This window comes from Salvia hispanica, chromosome 6 (assembly GCF_029641045.1).
Source record: "Salvia hispanica isolate PSC_SH4W2 chromosome 6, Shi_PSC_v1, whole genome shotgun sequence".
In the NCBI taxonomy this organism is placed as follows: Eukaryota; Viridiplantae; Streptophyta; class Magnoliopsida; order Lamiales; family Lamiaceae; genus Salvia; species Salvia hispanica.
In genome coordinates this window covers 18,787,813-18,806,442 of record NC_142697.1, presented here as the reverse complement: position 1 = coordinate 18,806,442, position 18,630 = coordinate 18,787,813, and the positions used below count along the sequence as shown (strand labels likewise).

The window sequence follows — 18,630 nt, the reverse complement described above, 5'->3', positions numbered from 1 at the left end:
TTCCACCATTCCATGTGATTTCCGAAACAGATTAACATTGTTGAGTCAAAATCATACACAGTGGCCTAACTTCAAATTAATACTACTAGATGTATATTCTCATTCTATAATTTCCAAACATAGAACTAAATACGAATAATTAAATATACAAATCGATTTTATATAGGTTAGGAATTTTCAGTGGTTATTAATATTATTCGTAGGCCGTAGAGTAGCTAATTAGTAATTACTTTCTTTCTCTCTCTCTCTCCAATTTATTTAAAAGAGAGAGAGAGAGAATCTGATGCCAGCGATGAAGTAGAAGGATGAAAGGTTTCTGTGTAGCTGACATTTGTTGTTTAAAGCTCCTATCCTCCTCTTCTCTCTCTTCTTCATTTCATCTCATTTCTCTTCTCTCAGATTTGCATTTCCTCAACTTCCTCCCTCTCCATATGAGGGTAAATCCTCATTAAAATGCGACTACTTTTTCACCCATATATAAGAATAACCCACCCACACTCACACCCAAGTTAATTCACAAATGGCTGTTGCATCTCCATCTCCCGCCACCGCCGCTGCCGAGAAGAAGCACTGGTGGCTCACCAATCGAAAGGTATACACATTACATCAATCAATTTCTCCTCGGTTACATTGATTTGATTTTGGAAATACTAATGCAGATGGTGGAGAGATACGTGAGGGAGGCAAGGATGCTGATCGCCACGCAGGAGCAGAGCGAGATCGCGGCGGCGCTCCGCCTCCTCGATGCGGCGCTTGCGGTGGCGCCGCGCATGGAGGTTGCGCTCGAGCTCAAGGCGCGGAGCCTGCTCTGCCTCCGCCGCTTTAAGGAGGTGGCGGACATGCTCCAGGACTACATTCCTAGCCTCAAAATGGTCATCTCCGAAGACGCATCCACCACCGGTTCGTCCGATAACTCGTCGACTCAGCTGTCGAGGGAACGAGTCACGCTCCTTTCCTCCGGCGGCGCCTCCGAGCCGGCGTGTACGTGCTTCTCCGTCTCCGATTTGAAGAAGAAAGTTATTTCCGGTTTGTTTAAGAACGTGGAGGAAGCTGGCCAATGGAGGTATCAATTCATAACTGCATTTTCTATTTTTTTATGAATCGATAATATAAAATAATACTACTCTGTTATCAAAGGTTGATACAGTAATACTAGCTTCCAGATCACGCGAAACCACTGGCCACCATTAATGAAATCTCACCAAATCACAGTGATCAGATGCATTAATCAAAAACGAGTTACAGCTTGACTCAATTTTTGATGCATTTCATCGAACAGGTACTCGGTGTTAGGCCAGGCATGCTGCCACCTAGGTTTAATGGAGGACGCATTGGTGCTCCTCCAAACCGGAAAACGCCTCGCCACCGCCGCGTTCCGCCGCGAGAGCATTTCTCTTTCCGACGACATCTTCTCCTCCATCAAACACCCCCTCTCCGGCGAGAATCACCAGCCGGAAAGGCCTCCGAAGACCGAATTCGAGAGCATCTCGCACCTCCTCTGCCACATCAAGCTCCTCATCCGCCGCAAGACGGCCGCGATCGCCGCCCTCGACGCAGGACTCTACTCCGAAGCCGTTAGGCACTTCACGAAAATCCTCGACGGCCGCCGAGGCGCGCCGCAGGGGTTTCTGTCGGAGTGCTACGTCCACCGCGCCTCGGCCTTCCGATCGGCCGGACGAATCGCAGAGGCCATCGCCGATTGCAACAGAGCCCTAGCGCTGGACACGTCTTGCATCGAGGCGCTGGCGATTAGAGCAGCATTGTTCGAATCGATAAGGTGCTTGCCGGATAGCCTCCACGATCTGGAGCATTTGAAATTATTGTACAATTCGATTTTGCGTGACCGGAAATTGCCAGGGCCGGCTTGGAAGCGGCAGAAGGTTCAGTACAGAGAAATTCCGGGGCGATTGTGCTCGTTGGCTGCTAAAATCCAGCAGCTGAAGCAGAGGCTAGCCGGAGGAGAGAGCGGAAACGTGGATTATTACGCGTTGATGGGATTGAGGAGAGGTTGCTCGAGATCGGAATTGGAAAGAGCTCATTTGCTGCTGATGCTGAGACACAAGCCGGAGAAATCATGTAATTTCATGGAGAAATGCGAATTCGCAGATGACAAAGATGTGGATTCCGTGAGAGATGGGGCGAAAATGTCGGGATTGCTGCTATACAGAATGATTCAGAGGGGTTATACTAGTGTAGTGGCTACGATTTTGGAGGACGAGGCGCAACGGAAGAAGGCAGCGGAACCAGCTATAGGGGGGGAAGTTTGTGGCGGGAATAATATGGTAGCGACGACAGCGTTTCAAGGTGTGTTTTGCCGGGATTTGGCGACAGTTGGGAATCTACTTTCGCAAACCGGGTTCAGTAATTGTATCCCGGTCAAATACGAGGCACTCAGTTGTTAATTAACGTGCATTGATGAATGAAGTGAGCACAGCCAAAACAGAAACTACGTGCCAATGTGTTCGGACCACTGGATTTTTATTCGGAAGCAAATGAGTATGCTATGCTAGGTGATCTCAACAGACTATGCTAGGTGATCTCATTCAGGGGGGAAGTTTTGCTACTAGCTTGTACTATGTGGTTAGATCATTTATTTATTACATTTTGTGTTTGCGTAACAATATGTTTTGGTGTATGTACAGATGTTATTATGTGAATGATGATAGAGGTAAGGTGAGATGAGATGAATATGTTGTTTAGGTCTCAAATTAGTTGCGTGTCGTTGTCACTGAATATGACACGCAATTTTATAAACCTCAAAAAATGGGAGGTGGGGAATTAATGAAAGGAGTAGGGGATGGGTGAGTCATTATTACTGTTGCCAAATGCCAGACTACACAATCATCACTGGTTTTGCATCACAGCTTTTATTTATTACTAACAATATCTCCTCAAATAAAATTTCATCAACAAATTGCCAAATGCTTCAAATTTTGGTGTCTCAAATGTTTCCCAATAATGATTTTAGTGTTAGTGTAACATAAATTACTAAGTACTTCAATCATATATTCATATGAAATCTAATTTGCTTACTTAGTTCTAAAATCAGAGTTAAAATTACGGAAAACTGCTCGATAATTACACAAAATTATTTTTTGGACTTTCTTGTTGTGACAAGCTAATTATATTGTCCATATTCAAGCTAGGCAACCACCTTCATAAAAATGCTTTTCGCTTTTTTAAAGTGAACTAGTAAAAATCTCTATAACCAAAGTCAAACTAATAAGTATGCATGTGTACAAATTAAATTGCAACTAGATTTTTCTCTGGAATTTTATTATTATAAGTATATAACCATTTCTTAGTTTTTGGTTGTCCACTAGATCGTTAGAAAAGCCAATGTTATTGTTAGGTATGTTTTCAGCAAAGCAAGTCACCATTTGGTCATTAATTACACATTTTTCCGCAACATCTTCTAGTCTTCTAGTAATATATTTCATCATTATTTGATCACAAAACTATTAAGGGTGAATCGCCTAAAAAGTCATAAACTTTGGGAAAAGTTTAGCTTTTTCCACAAGCTATTAAAGTTGCGCCTAAAGTCACGAACTTTATTGGATCGTGCAAATTTCTCAAACTACCCGATCAGACGACATATTTTCGTTAAAAACTTATTCCACGTGGCATGCCGGAGGCATGATTTGCCAAAATTTCTGACTGAGCACAAAACGACGTCGTTTTATGCTTTTTTTTATTGAATCTTCTTTACACGTCGCCGATTTCACCCCTAAACCGTTTGTCAACGATTTCACTTTTGTCGATTACGTTTTCCGTCGATTGAACCGGGGTTGCGCTTTCGAAATCAGCCAAAAAGAGGTTTTATTACCTGAGTTCATAAATTTTGCCAAGTCACGCCTCCGACATGCCACGAGGGATAAGTTTTTAATGGAAATATGTCGTCAGGTCGGATAGTTTGAGAAATTTGCACGATCCGGTAAAGTTCGTGGCTTTAGGCGCAACTTTTATAGTTTGTAGGAAAACCAAACTTATCCGAAGTCTGTGACTTTTTAGGCAATTTACCCATCTATTAATGTGTAAGACTAAGATTCATGAACCCAACAAATATAAACAGTTGAAAGACTCCTATCTCAATAAATTTAGGGCTCGTTTGATAAGAAATATAGGATATAAGAAGATTTGCAAAGTAAGATAAGAAATGCGGGCATCGTGTCAAGATAAGTTCAGATGAGGATTTAGTAAACAAGAAATGGGGTAGAAATGCTATCCGACAAAATTTGTGAGATATCCTTGTATTTTGAGAAAAAAACTATGGGTTTGGATGAGCCATAAAGGATAACATAAGCTTACATTATAGGTTAACTATATACCAAATATTTGGAGTACCAATTTATCAAACAGGTTCTTAGGGTTTACAAGCTTGTTATTTGTATTTAAGGGTAAGCAACTCTGTAATTATTTGTATAGCATTTAATCATTTCCCATACCAAAAAATGGCCAATTACTTTTATAAAGTTAACTCCTTTTTTAATCTTGTCTTTTCTGTTTGTAACATTTTAATCTTGTCTTTTTATCTGCTCACAATCATTAATTAGATAGTAATTGAAGTAGATAGCTCGATTTAAAAAACGAGAATGTGAAATCTCAATAATCTTGAGACCTTCATAAATGGAGTGATTTTGGTTTTCCTATTGAAATTTGAAAGAAGAATTAAATGCGTAATGACAGTACATGTTGAAGTGGGAAACCTGCATTAATTAAATTTGAACCACCAATGTAGCTAGATTCTTACGCTAAAAAAAGGTTAATAAGGACTTTTTCTTAGTTGCAAATAAAGACGTTAATTTATGCTCTAAGTATATTACCAACTATTCAAAAACCATTAATTCTAAGTATCTCAACTAAAATTAGGGAACATAAATGAAAGCATCTTAGCCAAACAAAAGCTTAAGATAATTTGTCATCAATTTAAAAACACTTTATTTTACGTCCTAAGTTGCGGTTATAATTTTTATAAAAAAAAGAATTTAATGCAACTAGTTGCGTCTGATCTATTTTTACGTACTTAAAAGATTAGTTTTTTTTTTTAGTGTTATCGCCACTAACTAAGTTCATGAACCAATTGAAACAAAATTATCATAACTGCATTTGTTTTACATATACAGATATGCTTAAATTAAGCCATTGCCCTTTTAGAGAGCTCGTGGATTTTTCATTATTTAGATATAGATATCTTCGTCGATTATTATTTACCAAGTAATGAATTAGTGTAATCATTCTTTGAGTTCTATAATTAGAATTGACACTACATCATCATTTCATAATTTATTCAATACTGACAATCATATGCTATTTTTCTTCAAACTTGGGCCATCAACGAACATAATATTATTCGAATCCACTAGAAGATCACTAAAAAATTAATAAAAATTTTATAATTAGAGACTCTCATTATCCAAATTCGAATATATACACTATCAAAATATAAATATGCTATTAAATATAAGCTTGAATGTTAATATTCGACCTTAATTTGATTTAAAAAAGTGTAAACGAGTGTCCCAACTACAAGCAAAGCAAGTAGTTTATGGGGTAATAAAAAGTGGATATTGAATAAGAGATCTAATTTAGTTAAAGCTACAATTTGTGTGGTAAGTAAGCTGCCTCATGGTTTTGGATTTATTTTACTATTATTCGGTTGATGATTATATTTGAGTGTGGATCGGAAGCACCGTAAATCAAGGTGAAAAGGAGCACAATTCTTATACTAGTAATTAAAAATTAAGAACCTAGTTGATTTATCCAACAACCAAGAAGTTTACACGGTTCATTAACAGAGTGCTAATCATTCTAAAGTAGTATAAAATCCATTTATAATCATAATTTTTGCAACAAGTTGGCACATAAATGATTTGAGATCTTAACTAATATTGCCTAGGTAAAAAATGTTTTTTCGTAATTTGAGGTGAATTAAATATTCCATCATGTTTCTAGATTCATAAATATATACTGCCTCTCTCCGTTCCATAATAGTTGAGGCATTTTTTGGGGCCCGAAGATTAAAATAAATTTGTATTAAATAAAAGGATAAAAGTAGGAAAAAGTAGAGAGAATAAAATAGGATATGGTGAAAAAAGTAAGAATGGGAATGTGTTACTTTTTTACTAAAAAATGAAATGACCCTATTATTATGGAATGAGGGTACTATATTTCACTCGTAGGTCGAGAATTAAGGTAAAAGTAGAATCTGAGTAAAGTAAGAGGCGAGAAACGAAGTCAAGATACATTCTAAGCGGTTCAATGCAACATTGCACGCGTTCCACATGGTGTGTGGAGTTTGAAGTAGTTAGCATATTTTCAGATTTATTTAAGTGTTCATATAGCTATAATTTTGCAATTCTGATATTATTTTTAATATATTTAGAGATTATTTGGTTTGCAAGATTATATCTCAAGATTAAATATATATTGTTTTTGGTTTATAAGATTGAATCTCATATTTAATTCTAAATGGATAATCATGTGATAATTAGTCTTAGCCTTTGTCTCCCATAAAAAAAATCTCACAATTCAATTCTAAATAGATTATCATAATATAATTAGTCATGGTAACAGATTGACACCTTAGAGTAACAAAACACATCCTTATTGAAGTATCAATTAAGAATGGTCTATAATTTATTTCCCTTAACTTATAAGAAGTAATGTTCTTTAAGAATTAATTACATATTTCAATCTTTGGGTTGAGATTTGTAGTCTTTAGGGCATCTACAACGCATCTCTCTGCAGTCTCGATCTCGTCTCTAAGAGATGAGACCGCATCGAGATAGCGATGCAGCTCCCATCCCGTCTCCATCTCGTCCCTTGGCTCTTCCGGGAGAGGCGTCTTGCGAGACAGCTCGCCACGCGCCTTGGCGACGTGGCGTGCTATGGTTCGTGCGTGACTCCCACTCGCTGGCCCGTGAGTGGGCGTAGTTTATATCCGTTTAAAATGTTTTTTTTTTGTATTTTTCAATATTGTAATAAAAATCAAAAATTAAAAAATAAAAATACTCCATAGGATTTCAATTATGTATTTTTCATATTTTCGCATGTTGTAATTTTCGTGGTTTTTAATGATTTAATGAATTATTAGTATTAATTTAATATTTCAATGAAATATTAATTGAATTTGTTGGAAATAAAAATAAAAAATAAAATTTAATGAATAGTTAAGGGATGAGATGGTTAAGAAATGAAGGGATGCAGGTGCTGTCTCTTAGGGCATCTACAATGGGGCGGAGGATGCGACGCCCTAAGCCCCACCCTATGCGCTGCCACATCAGCATTTTATCCTCCGTCCCTTCCACCTGCGATGGGGCGGACTATAGCTCGCCCTAAGCTCTGCCCTAAGTAATTTTTTTTTATTTGAATATTTAAACACTACAATATTTATTTTTTATATTTGCAAACATATCAATTAGCAAGAATAAATTTTCATCGGAACATATCCTTGCTACTAGTAAGCATCGTCCAATACTATAGTACAGATATCTGTTATAGTAAGAATAAATTAGCAAGAATAAATTAGCAAGAATAAGCAAACATATCTGTTATAGTAAGCATCCTCCGTGTTCAATTAGCAAGAATAAATTGTGGGTCCTTGAATTTGTTATAGTTTTAGTTCTTAATTTTGTATTGGGCCTAATTGTTGCTGTCCATCGTTAGATGTTGCTGTTGCACAGAAATTTAGAGAGATTGAAAATCGCGTTTATTGCTGGCCGATCGGCACGCCACAATGGCGGCCAGCGCATCGGCTAGCGCCGGTCGATCGGCCAGCGGACGCCGATATTTTGGCCGATTTAGCGCTGGCCGACTCCAATCGTTCGGCTAGCCGATCGGCCAGCGCGACGAATCGGCTAGCCGGTCGCTAGCCGACCATTGGAGATGCTCTTACTAAAAATAAAACACATTTCTCTCTACTTTAGTCACTCTATCTTACTTTACTCTTTTCACTTCACACATAAAATAAAGTTGCATAAATTCTCGTGCCGCCCAAGGAAGAAGTCATCTAATTTGAAGGGCTCGCATGAATTATATATTGTAAACCGAACGCTGTAAATGGACAGAATTGGAGTCATTTCTTGGCATTTCTGACAAAGCGAACACGTCCATACTTCCTATATCCAACAATAAGAATCATATTTTGTCATTTCTATCCGTCCCAGAATAAGAATCACATTTCACTTTTACAAAATGGTAAGGAAGTCTCATGTTTCATTAACTCACATCACTCACATTTTATTATAAAAGTTGTATAAAAAAGTGAAATCATATTCCACAACTTTTTCAACTTACTATTCTTTACTTTTTCTTAAAATTCACACACCAAACCAAATGTGACTCCTATTGTGAAACAAAGAGAATATATTCTTGGGGATATTACTCTGTATTTTCTGCGTACTTTATTTGTCCTGCGCATTTAATTGTCTTAACATTACATTTTATTGATACTGTGTATATAGCCCTTATATTCGATTGATTGTTATTTATTTGACAAATTAAATAATCGACTGTTATTTTATCACCTAAGGCAAGACAGTGAATTTTGACTAGAAAAAGAGAGAGAATTTTGACTAGAATGTGATTCTTCATACATTATCATTAGAAATTTAGGATTGCCTAAATTCAGGGCTTTCTTATCAACTGTAAAAAGATTATTGAAATCATTAGCCTACTATCAACAAACCTAGATATCGCTTTTAACATCTTATTTTAATTATTCTCAGTCCCTAAATAGAGATTTCGGGGACGGTAATGTGGCCCATATTATAAGTAATTGCTTATTGTGGAAAAAAAGTTGAAAAATGGGATATAGATTAATTTTGTTGGATGCTAAAACAGAAAAAAAAAAAATGATCTTAAGAACTTAAGATAAGATAAAAATATTCAACAATTATTGAGCCCACATGTAGAAGGGAAAGGTTGTCTGCCTGCCTTGTTGGATGGATAACTATAACCAATACACTATTGTTGTTTTATTTTGGGCCGAATTTGCAACTTGCAAATATAGCTCAGCTTTACATTTTTTTGGCTTAAAGCATATTGACCACATTGCTACATCAAATTAGACCACATTTCATTCTAGAATCTGAACTAATTAAAAACACACATGAAGCCACACATTCGTATCTCATTTTCTATCCCATAACTTAAGCTCGTCTCGGCCTAAACAAAGCTTCATCATACAGACAACATGGTTTTTTGTCATATCCATTAACCAAGAATTTCATTCATGATCATCCAATACTATAGTACTACTAGTATATACTATTGGTTTCTGATATGCATAAGCATAAAGAATCGTGTTACTGTTGCTTCTCCTTCTCTAACTAATGTTCATGGACCCACAATTTCCCAGAGCAGGGAACATGAGCACAACAAACAGATGCATATGCTGCGACGCTACCAACGTGCTGAACCGTTTCAGTGACACCCGTCCCGTCCGGACCATGCCCGAGAAATTGAACTGCCCCTGCCATTGCCCTTGCATAACCGGCCGCCTCACAATCACACCACCACTTGGCGCCACAGCCGGCCACCAAACTTTCCGACGCTCTTCCCTCCTAGCTCTCCTCACACGGTTGAGTTCATGGCCAATCACGTTTCTCACAGACTTGAGATACGAGAGCATGTCGTGGTCTCTCTGAATGCTGCCTTCGGACCCATATGAAGACCGGTCACTCAGTATCTCGAGAGGGTGCGGTGAGTTCAGGAACACGACTTGTGCAGCGCGGACCTGCTTCTCTGCCTCGGCCATGTCTGAAGCTGAGCATGTCAGGATATACAGACCGCTGCCCGGAGGAAGGAGGTCGTGGTTGGGAGAGAATTTGTCGTCTGGTTGGAGAATCAGAAGCTCGCCCATTGGAGTGTATAAAAGCTTCTGTTTACATAGTGCACAAGCGAGTGATGTTATCAGTTGAAATGTGGCAAATTTCAGATAGTAGGTTAACTAACTAGCTACCTGTTTATCAAGGCAGGGATGGTTGCGGAAATTCCCATTTACAGCCTTGAGAAATTCAGCAACGTGGTTCGGGTAATTGCAAGAGAATGCTCGAGGAACAATGTCTCGATGCATTGTGATCGACCTCACATGATTCTGTGGCAGCCCAAGGTCGTGAAGTAGACGATCCCCCCCACACATGATCGATGGTGCTCCATAAGTTATGACTGGAAGCAATGAAGAACGAGGCGCTCCACCTCTGATCAGCAGCATGAGATTCACAAGCACTGACAAACTACCACCAAGAGAATGCCCCGTGAAACGGAGTTTGGCACGATCACCATGAGTCTCGAGGTGTGAATGAATTGCAGGCAACATATGCTCGTAGATCCCTTTTGCAGCCTCATAGATACCTCTGTGCACAAGAACGTTGAATCCCTAAACAGAAAGAGGGATAGATCAAATTACTGTAAAATCTACACCAAGTCATCAACCAACAAATATAAATTTGGCAAAAATGATTCATCTAATGCATCACACACTATTACCACATAAATATTTAACTTCAAAATATGATTTTTTTTACAAGCTTTAAAGCAGGCTAGATAACTACCTCAAACTGCATCGGCTCGAAAAGTAGATTGGCCTTCCATGAAGCCAGTGACTCAGATCCCTGAAAGAAATTTATTGATGTTTTAGCAACTTAAATATTTGTCAAAGAAAATGTAGGAGAGCAAAACATATATGATCATATCCTTATAGGCATAATTGTTCCACCTGTATAACAAAGAATCTTGTTGCAGTTTGATCATCATCGCAAATGAACCACTCACAGGGGCATGTGAGGGTCGACTTTAGATCATCAGCCACAGCCTGCTTTACCTCCTCCTCCGCAGCAACAACTGCTGCCATGGAATCAGTAGTTGCCATAAATGAGGCCATATCATGATTCATCATATTGACACCTGCATCACATCCACTTGTATCTACCTCGCAATTCTCACTCTGCTTCGATTTGGAGGATCTCAAGCTAAGAACGACCTTGGTATGAGAATGGAAATAAGAAGCAGCCGAAGCAGCAATCTGATAAGCTGCAGAAGAAACGCGATTTCTTTCAGCCTCCGCCTCAACGCCTTCTGCTTCTCTGGTTTCATCCCTCTCGGCATCTGCAGCTTGAGCTGCAGGTTTTTGTAGGTTTTCAGCTGATTCCTTCTCTTTCTCAATCTTCAATGCCAACTCTTTCTTCTCTATGGATGAAGTCACCAGCTTTAATCCATGGTATCTCAGAAGATTCCCAGGCTGTAGCATCATTTCACATAGCAATTAGCCAATTAGATAAAAAAAATATAACATCATAATATGATCTAAAATCTACCAGGAATGCAGTTCGATTAGTGTTCTTTTCGTTTGTTTCTTCCTATCTCATTGTCTTTACTCGAACAATTTTCCAACAAAAAAATGTGTGTTTCAAGATCGATTGCAATTCATGAAATCCACACAAATATACTATGAGCTAGAAATTCGAACAACATTGCCAAATTGAAAAATGCCTAAATGCAGTGAACCAAATTGAAAATTGAAGAAAACCATACCTTGATTTGAGGAATGCAATAAGCCAAGCTTCCCAAATAAGATAACTGAGCATATAATCTGGATTCCGCCAGAGAAACTTTTCGAAGCAGCTTCGAAAACGATTCCCTGTCGAATTCAATCTTGTCATCGTCAACATCGCACACATCACATTCTTCATTCTCAACACAGCAAATCTCCTCCTCAACATAATTTCCCCTATTTTCTTCCAATTTCACCCTCGTTTCCGCCCCTTTTCTCAACGAATAGAAATGCAAAACCTTGGAAACCCAATTCTCATCCTTTTCAGCCAAAACCGCGTCGTCCACTGCAATAGCCGGCTCCCACCTGATTTTGGTCCCCGACCATAGCGATCTCAGTGGCGGCAACCGGAAAGTGAATCCCCAAGGGAAATTCTTCGACGAAACATACGGCCTATCCGCCGCCGCACTCAGCCGGAAATCCGCATTCCCGGCAGCTTCAATCGGCGGTGCCGTGATTCCGTGAATCCCTGCCTTCAAACAGAAAGCATCCATGCCGAGAACCGAATATGATTAATGATTATATACAAATATAAATGTATGTTTTCAATTTTCAGTGTGTCAATGTTTATATAGGTATAGACGAAGGGCGTTGTTAAAATCTCAATAAATGTTTTAAAATTTTGTACTCTAGTCTATCTATTAATTGGCCATGACTCTCCTGATTTTTTTAGTTCTTCGTCTATTTTTTATCAAATTAATATATTTGATCTCATTCTTGAGATATTTGCAGTTATAATTAATTATTGTTAAATTTCACCCAGCTTTTATACGTGCAGAATGATGTTCAAATTTGTAGTTCACCTACTAACTTGAAATTATACTTTATTTTGTTCAAAATATAATGCCGTTAAATGTGATTGAATTTGGGTCGAAACAACAAAAATGAAAAATGAGATAATAGATGTGTGAAGATATGTTTGCTGTATATCTAATGCGGGTGACTCGTTTTTGTCGGGTGGACTTCCAAAACGCTTGGTACAGAGTGGATATTGCATGAATGCCACGTCATATCTTTTTCCAGATGAACTACGATTCTACAAGTGGGATATTTTTTTATTATTTTTTATTAAAATACTTGATATTTTTGTTTTTTAAATACAGCTTCTACCACTACTATATTTTCTGCTTCTAAGTTCTACTCCCACCGTTTCACAATAATAGAGTCATTTTATTATTTTGATACGTTTCATAATAATAGAGTCATTTCTCTTTTAAATAAAAGTCAACACATTTTTTCATATTTACTTTACTCTCTCTTACTTTTTTCTCTCTTCATCTCTCTACATTTTTTATTTTCCACTTTATTCTCCATTTACTTAACTCACCTAACATAATTTTTCTTAATCTCCGTGCCTTAAAGAAACGTCTCCATTACTATGAAACGGAGGAAGTAATACATTATACTTCCTCCCCTCATAAATATTGTCACAATTTGACCGGGCACGAGTTTTAAGAAATACTTTTTTTGTCCTATTAAATATGCAACATTTGGAAATCGATACGGATTTTTATGTATTATTGTTTTATGAGTTAATGAAGAGAGAGTAAAGTAAGAGAGATGAAAAAATAGAGATAGAGATGTTTTCATTTTAAAAAATGTTTCATTTTTAATGGGACAAACTAAAAAGAAAAACGTTTTATTTCTAATGGGACAGAGGGAGTATGATGGATAGTGGCTTGAAAAAGTTGATAGGATGTGGGTCCTACATTTAAAGTACTAGTTTTATAATAAAATATGAGTGAAAATAAGTTAGTGAAACGTGAGATCCACTGCTAAAAATGATAAAAGAAAAGTGAAATGTGACAAATTTTATGGGATGAATAAAAATGAAAAAATGTGACAAAACTTCAAGGATGAGGTGCATTTTTTTTCGAAGGTAAATTGTTATCGAAGGTGCATTTTTTTTCTTTTTCATTTAAAAATAACGAATCACTCTTTGATTTTATATTGATTATTGATACATAATCAACATTAAAATCAAAATTACTATTAAAATAGATTAGATGAAACAAATATTATAAAATTTGCTCACCATTCGTGAATATTGAATGCCTTCTAGAGGATTCTATTTATAATGGTCAAATTTCATTACTCCAACTAAAAACCGCCGATTGACTAATAGAGTAAACTTGATACTTCCTCCGTTGCTTAATAATTGTCAGCTTTAATTTTAGCACACGTGTTAAGAAATATAATGGAAAGTGAATTGAAAAAGTTAGTGGAATATATATCGCACTTTTATATATCAGTTTTATAGATAAAATTAGAGTGAAATAAGTTATAATAGAATGTATGATCTCCTTACCATGTATGATAACCGGACAATTAATAGAAAAATGGTAAAAATGAACAATTAATTGAATGCCGAAGGGAGTAATTTTTTACACGAACATATGTGGCATTAATATATTAGTGTCAATATTATTGTGTCGATCAAAGAAAAATAAAATAATTTCGGTGTTGGATTTCAGATTATTTGTTAATATTAATTATTTTTATTTCTTTTTTAATTATTTACTATTTTAACAAATTAAGTCATTGTCTAATTAATCCTACAACAGCTCAGCTCACACGATTTACGAGTTTATGTGATGAAGTTTGATTACTTAATTAATTATTTACATCGAATTATTTAACTATGTAATTCAAAAAAGAAGTTATATTAAATATGTAAGTCAATTTTGGCATACATGTGAGAAGATATTAATCAGTTTTTGTGGACGGGAAGGGACCCCTCCCGGCTGCAAATAGATAGTCGTAGCGTAGGTAAAGTCTTTCTTTTTCGTTCGTATTCTATATGTATTTAACAATATAAAATACTCCCTCCGTCCACGAAAATTTGTCCCATTTTTCTATTTTCGTCCGTCCCCCAAAATTTGTCCCATTTTACTTTTACCATATTTGGTAGTGGACTCCATATTCCACAAACTCATTCATACTCACATTTTATTATAAAACTAATACTCTAAAAGTAGAACCCACATCCCACCAACTTTTTCAACTCACTTTCCATTACATTTCTTAAAACTCGTGTCCGGTCAAATCGGGACGAATTTTCGTGGACGGAGAGAGTAATTGATTGTGAAAATGTATAAACAAATACTCCTTAATATCCTACAAGTTGCCTATCTATTAATATCCTACAATTGCATATCTATTGGTTTCATCTCTGAAAAAAGCTTGCAAAGTTCAAAAAGGAAGGATTACGTGCTCTTTATCTTTACCATTAACATTTTAACACTGAAAACATATAAGTGCACTGAAGAAAGTAGAATTGAATTCAAAGCAAAGTGGATTTATTTATTAATATGACACAGAAAAGTTAAAAAAACTGCATTTGGAAATTAAGGGGGAGGGGCTGGGGGTTTATTTTATCAATTTATTAGATAGTCTTAATTCAAAATTGAAACTAGAAATTTATAGTAATTTTTACAAGGCTAAGTGCCTAAGTAAGTAGTGTAGCTATGAGGTAGAATCGCACTTTTTCTACGCATAGTCATGTGAAAATTATTAGCCCGTGCCATCTCTAGCTAATGATTTTGCGACCTAGATTTGTATACATTTTCTTGTAGTAACATCTTAAATAGACATCATACTATATATTGACTAGGAAACCAGAAATTTGAAACTCTAAGTCTAGTATTAATGGTATCTCATTATACTATTATCACAAGCCATAGCACTCCAACCGTCCATAAGAGCATCCACAATTGATGTCCTAGTGGGCGCCCCAATGGATGCCACATCAGCATACCCCTTTTTTTTCAATGATTTGGCCCTAGTGGGTGCCCTATCAATTATCTATTTTTTATTTCAATTTTAATATTACTTTTTTTATGTTTACACATAATAAATAGCAAAATTAGACTCTAAATTAAAGAACTAGCAAAAACATACATTACTTAATTTTAAAAAAAAATCAACGAAAATACTTAAAAAGAGGTACAATTTCAACGACCACTGCGTGTCCAAACTTCTTCAACCATGTCGTTCATGAGTTGAAGATGAGCTTGTCGGTTGCGCATGTTCTCCTGAGCTTGTAATCTCTCACTGACTCCATAGGGTAAACCTCGAATGACCAGCGGGGTTGCATGACCTGCGCTCGATTCAGCTTCATCGTTGGTCCAATCGCCAACTCTTGCACCTTCATCGTGAATAATCATGATGTGCAAGATGATGCACGCGTACATGACATTGGCAATATGATGTCTATACCAGGAATGAGCCAAGGCTTTTACTATTGGCCCACGTGCTTGAAGCACACCGAATCCTCGTTCCACGTCCTTCCATGCAGACTCTTGCCGCTGTGCATAAAGGGCTCTCTTCGCATCCGTTGGGCAGGAGATCGTCTTCAAGAAAACTGGCCATCTCGGGTATATGCCATCGGTTAAGCAGTACCCCATATGATGCTGTTGTCCGTTGGCAGTGAACTGGATAACCGGACCGTTGCCATTGCATTGCTCGGTGAAGAGACTCGACGTGTTCAGCACGCTGATGTCATTGTTTGACCCCGCCACGCCAAAGTGAGCATGCCAAATCCAAAGACGGTGGTCAACGATGGCTTCAAGGATCATCGTCGGGTGGGTACTCTTATGCCCACTGGTGAATTGGCCTCTTCATGCTGCCGGACAATTCTTCCACTTCCAGTGCATACAATCAATGTTCCCTAACATTCCAGGAAATCCGTGCACACTATCGTGCATCCTCATCAGAAACTAGCAAACTTCGGCATTCGACTTGCGCAAATATGTGGAGCCGAAGGTGTCAATCACGCCCTCACAAAATTTTACCAGACACTCCTGGTCAGTTGTATCCCCGACGTGAAGATACTCGTCGAACATGTCCACCGTGGTGCCGTATGCCAACTGACGAAGCGCAACCGGGCACTTCGTGAACGAGGATAGACCGATTTTGTGGGCCGCATCTTGCCGCTGCTGGAAGTACCCGTCGCTCGCCTCCATCGCGTGAACAATGCGGAGAAATAGTTTTCGCCGCATCCTAAACCGTTGGCGAAAAACCGTCGGTCCCCACCGGGGCTCATCGGCGAAGTAATCCTCAAACATACGTTGATGAGCTAGACAATGCTCTCGACGGACGGATGGGCCTCGAGACCTGCTCTTGCCCTTGTATTGCACGAATACCTGCGAGAATCTGGTTCCCAAAAGCAAACATTGCGCGTTCCATAGCCCGACTTATATCTTCCCCGGAAAACATTTTGGAAAAGTGAGTGAAAGAGAGAGATTGTAATGGAGAGATGTTGTGTGAGGGTTGAGAGATGTGTGAGAAATGAGTGAAAATAAGGTATATTTATAGATAGGAAAAAAAAGGAAAACGCGTAGTCAGGTGAAGAGCGAAGGTGTGAGTGCTGCGTTGTTATATAAAATAGAACTTCCCCGATCCAGAGAATCCACTAGACACTGGGTCTAGGAACTCAGAGAATCCTCAGGTTACTTGTTCTCCTTTCAAAACCCTCAACCCGCTATGCTAAAAAGATTAGTACAGGGAAGCAGGGATCGAATCCACAGAGACAGATGTGTAAGTAAACATGCTGAAAGACTTGGAAACTATTTTTGGCTGCTGCCACGCAATTTTCTTGGGGTTGAGATTTAATTCCTAGACTCTGGAAATGAAATGTCCTATCCTAACATCTAGATCTAGCCAGAGATAACAGAACATGCATAATGCTGACCAAATGAGCTTGAAATTACTACTAGACGGGGTAAACGGCTTCCTAAACTAACCTAGACACATGAAAGCGTAGCATGTGGGGACCATTTCCCTAAACGGCATAGTACGAGGGAAAAAGCTGCAGATTAACCAACTAAAGGACTAACTAACAACGACATCATCTTCTCTAACTTTTATCACGAAATAACAGATGAAAAACAGAGCAAAGTAAGGATCGAAACAAGGCAAATGAAATTAAACCGATTAACACAAAGAACTACTGAAACTAAAGCAGATCTACGATTACTAGACGAGGTAAACAAGTAAACATAATTTAAATATCACAACCATGCAAACACGAACAGATCTACACGCTGGATGCTTCATCCACTCCGGATCCAAGCCATCGACAACAATCCAACACAATTTCCATCTCCGATCTTCGCAAGTTCAACCTCATTCAACCGATCAACTACAGATCTCCATGCAATTCAAAATCCACCTCAGGTCAATCGAAAATATCCACCAAAAACAACCAGATAATGCAACAATTACATAACCAAAACCATAGTAGCAAATTCCATAGCAAAATACGCAATATCCAACGAGAAAGTAGCAAAACACGACCGAGTTTCGAACAACGAAGACTCGGGAAATCCGAAACACAAACAAAAGCAAATAAATGATTGTATCTTCGCCTCCCTTGGAGACGGTGTTATACCACAATGGAATTGAAACGTGAACCCCTAAGATGATTCCCCTAAAAGTGTGTATGAAGAGAAATGGAAAAGCTAAGCTAAGAGCTGATGATGCAGAAGGAGGACTCCCTTCATGTTGAATGCGTGCTCTTATTTATAGGGGGCGGAGCTTCTAGACTCTTCCTGGTGTTTCCCATTTTGCCCTCCTTGCGGATGCTCCTTCGTTTAGTAAACTCTTCCCTTTTTCTGCTCACTTTTCCCGCCAGCTTCTTCCTCCAGGTAATCTTCTCTTTCTCCCTGGGGCTGACATTTTCTCTACACACCTGGCTTATAAAGCTTTGTTAGACCCAGGAAATCACAGAATTTATCCCATAACCAATGCATGAAATTAGTCTTATCATCAGGCTCGGACGAGATCGGGCTGGCGTTGTAATGGGCGCCCGATGGAGATGACCGATCTTTCGGTCGTCTCTCTCGGGCGCCTGCAATGGATGCCCGAGGACGCCCGAGCCGGAGCCCGATCTCGGGCGATCGGGCGCGAGATCTGGCATTCACTGTGGATACTCTAATTGATCTCTCAAATTCTCCGTCTTCTTCCAATTTCTCTCTACTTCTTAAATGTTATTTTTGCAAAATGCTTTTAAATTAAGAACACCTTTAAATTGCATCGTAATTCTGTTTAAGGCATCTGTTGCCGTACTTATCTTCTAT

At 38.2% G+C, this 18,630-nt stretch overlaps 3 protein-coding genes across 3 annotated transcripts; 1 reads left to right on the top strand and 2 right to left on the bottom strand.

Moving 5' to 3' along the window:
* Positions 1-229: 229 nt before the first annotated feature.
* On the top strand, positions 230-2,684 carry LOC125207123 (uncharacterized). Its single transcript, XM_048106343.2, has 3 exons — positions 230-592; positions 660-1,063; positions 1,280-2,684. The coding sequence occupies exons 1-3, from the start codon at positions 521-523 to the stop codon at positions 2,400-2,402; spliced, it is 1,599 nt and encodes a 532-aa protein (XP_047962300.1). The 5' UTR covers positions 230-520; the 3' UTR covers positions 2,403-2,684.
* Positions 2,685-9,055: 6,371 nt separating this feature from the next.
* Positions 9,056-12,148, bottom strand: LOC125203248 (phospholipase A1 PLIP2, chloroplastic-like). Its single transcript, XM_048101558.2, has 5 exons — positions 11,533-12,148; positions 10,718-11,239; positions 10,554-10,613; positions 9,962-10,378; positions 9,056-9,880 (listed from the first exon to the last, which is right to left on the bottom strand). The coding sequence occupies exons 1-5, from the start codon at positions 12,043-12,045 to the stop codon at positions 9,326-9,328; spliced, it is 2,067 nt and encodes a 688-aa protein (XP_047957515.1). The 5' UTR covers positions 12,046-12,148; the 3' UTR covers positions 9,056-9,325.
* Positions 12,149-15,504: 3,356 nt separating this feature from the next.
* On the bottom strand, positions 15,505-16,515 carry LOC125206333 (uncharacterized). The gene is made up of 2 exons (XM_048105602.2): positions 16,345-16,515; positions 15,505-15,903 (listed from the first exon to the last, which is right to left on the bottom strand). The coding sequence occupies exons 1-2, from the start codon at positions 16,513-16,515 to the stop codon at positions 15,505-15,507; spliced, it is 570 nt and encodes a 189-aa protein (XP_047961559.2).
* Between the last annotated feature and the right edge of the window lie 2,115 nt (positions 16,516-18,630).

What these genes read in the sequence shown, in the direction of transcription:
- LOC125207123 (XM_048106343.2), top strand. Translation starts at nt 521, where the DNA reads ATGGCTGTTGCATCTCCATCTCCCGCCACCGCCGCTGCCGAGAAGAAG. An exon ending in GGTGGCTCACCAATCGAAAG is followed by an intron (nt 593 to 659) that starts GTATACACATTA and finishes ATACTAATGCAG; the next exon opens with ATGGTGGAGAGATACGTGAG. An exon ending in GAGGAAGCTGGCCAATGGAG is followed by an intron (nt 1,064 to 1,279) that starts GTATCAATTCAT and finishes TTCATCGAACAG; the next exon opens with GTACTCGGTGTTAGGCCAGG.
- LOC125203248 (XM_048101558.2), bottom strand. Translation starts at nt 12,045, where the DNA reads ATGGATGCTTTCTGTTTGAAGGCAGGGATTCACGGAATCACGGCACCG. An exon ending in CAAGATTCTTTGTTATACAG is followed by an intron (nt 10,614 to 10,717) that starts GTGGAACAATTA and finishes AATTTCTTTCAG; the next exon opens with GGATCTGAGTCACTGGCTTC. An exon ending in TCGAGCCGATGCAGTTTGAG is followed by an intron (nt 10,379 to 10,553) that starts GTAGTTATCTAG and finishes CTTTCTGTTTAG; the next exon opens with GGATTCAACGTTCTTGTGCA.
- LOC125206333 (XM_048105602.2), bottom strand. Translation starts at nt 16,515, where the DNA reads ATGGAGGCGAGCGACGGGTACTTCCAGCAGCGGCAAGATGCGGCCCAC. An exon ending in CAACTGACCAGGAGTGTCTG is followed by an intron (nt 15,904 to 16,344) that starts GTAAAATTTTGT and finishes GTTTTCTTGAAG; the next exon opens with ACGATCTCCTGCCCAACGGA.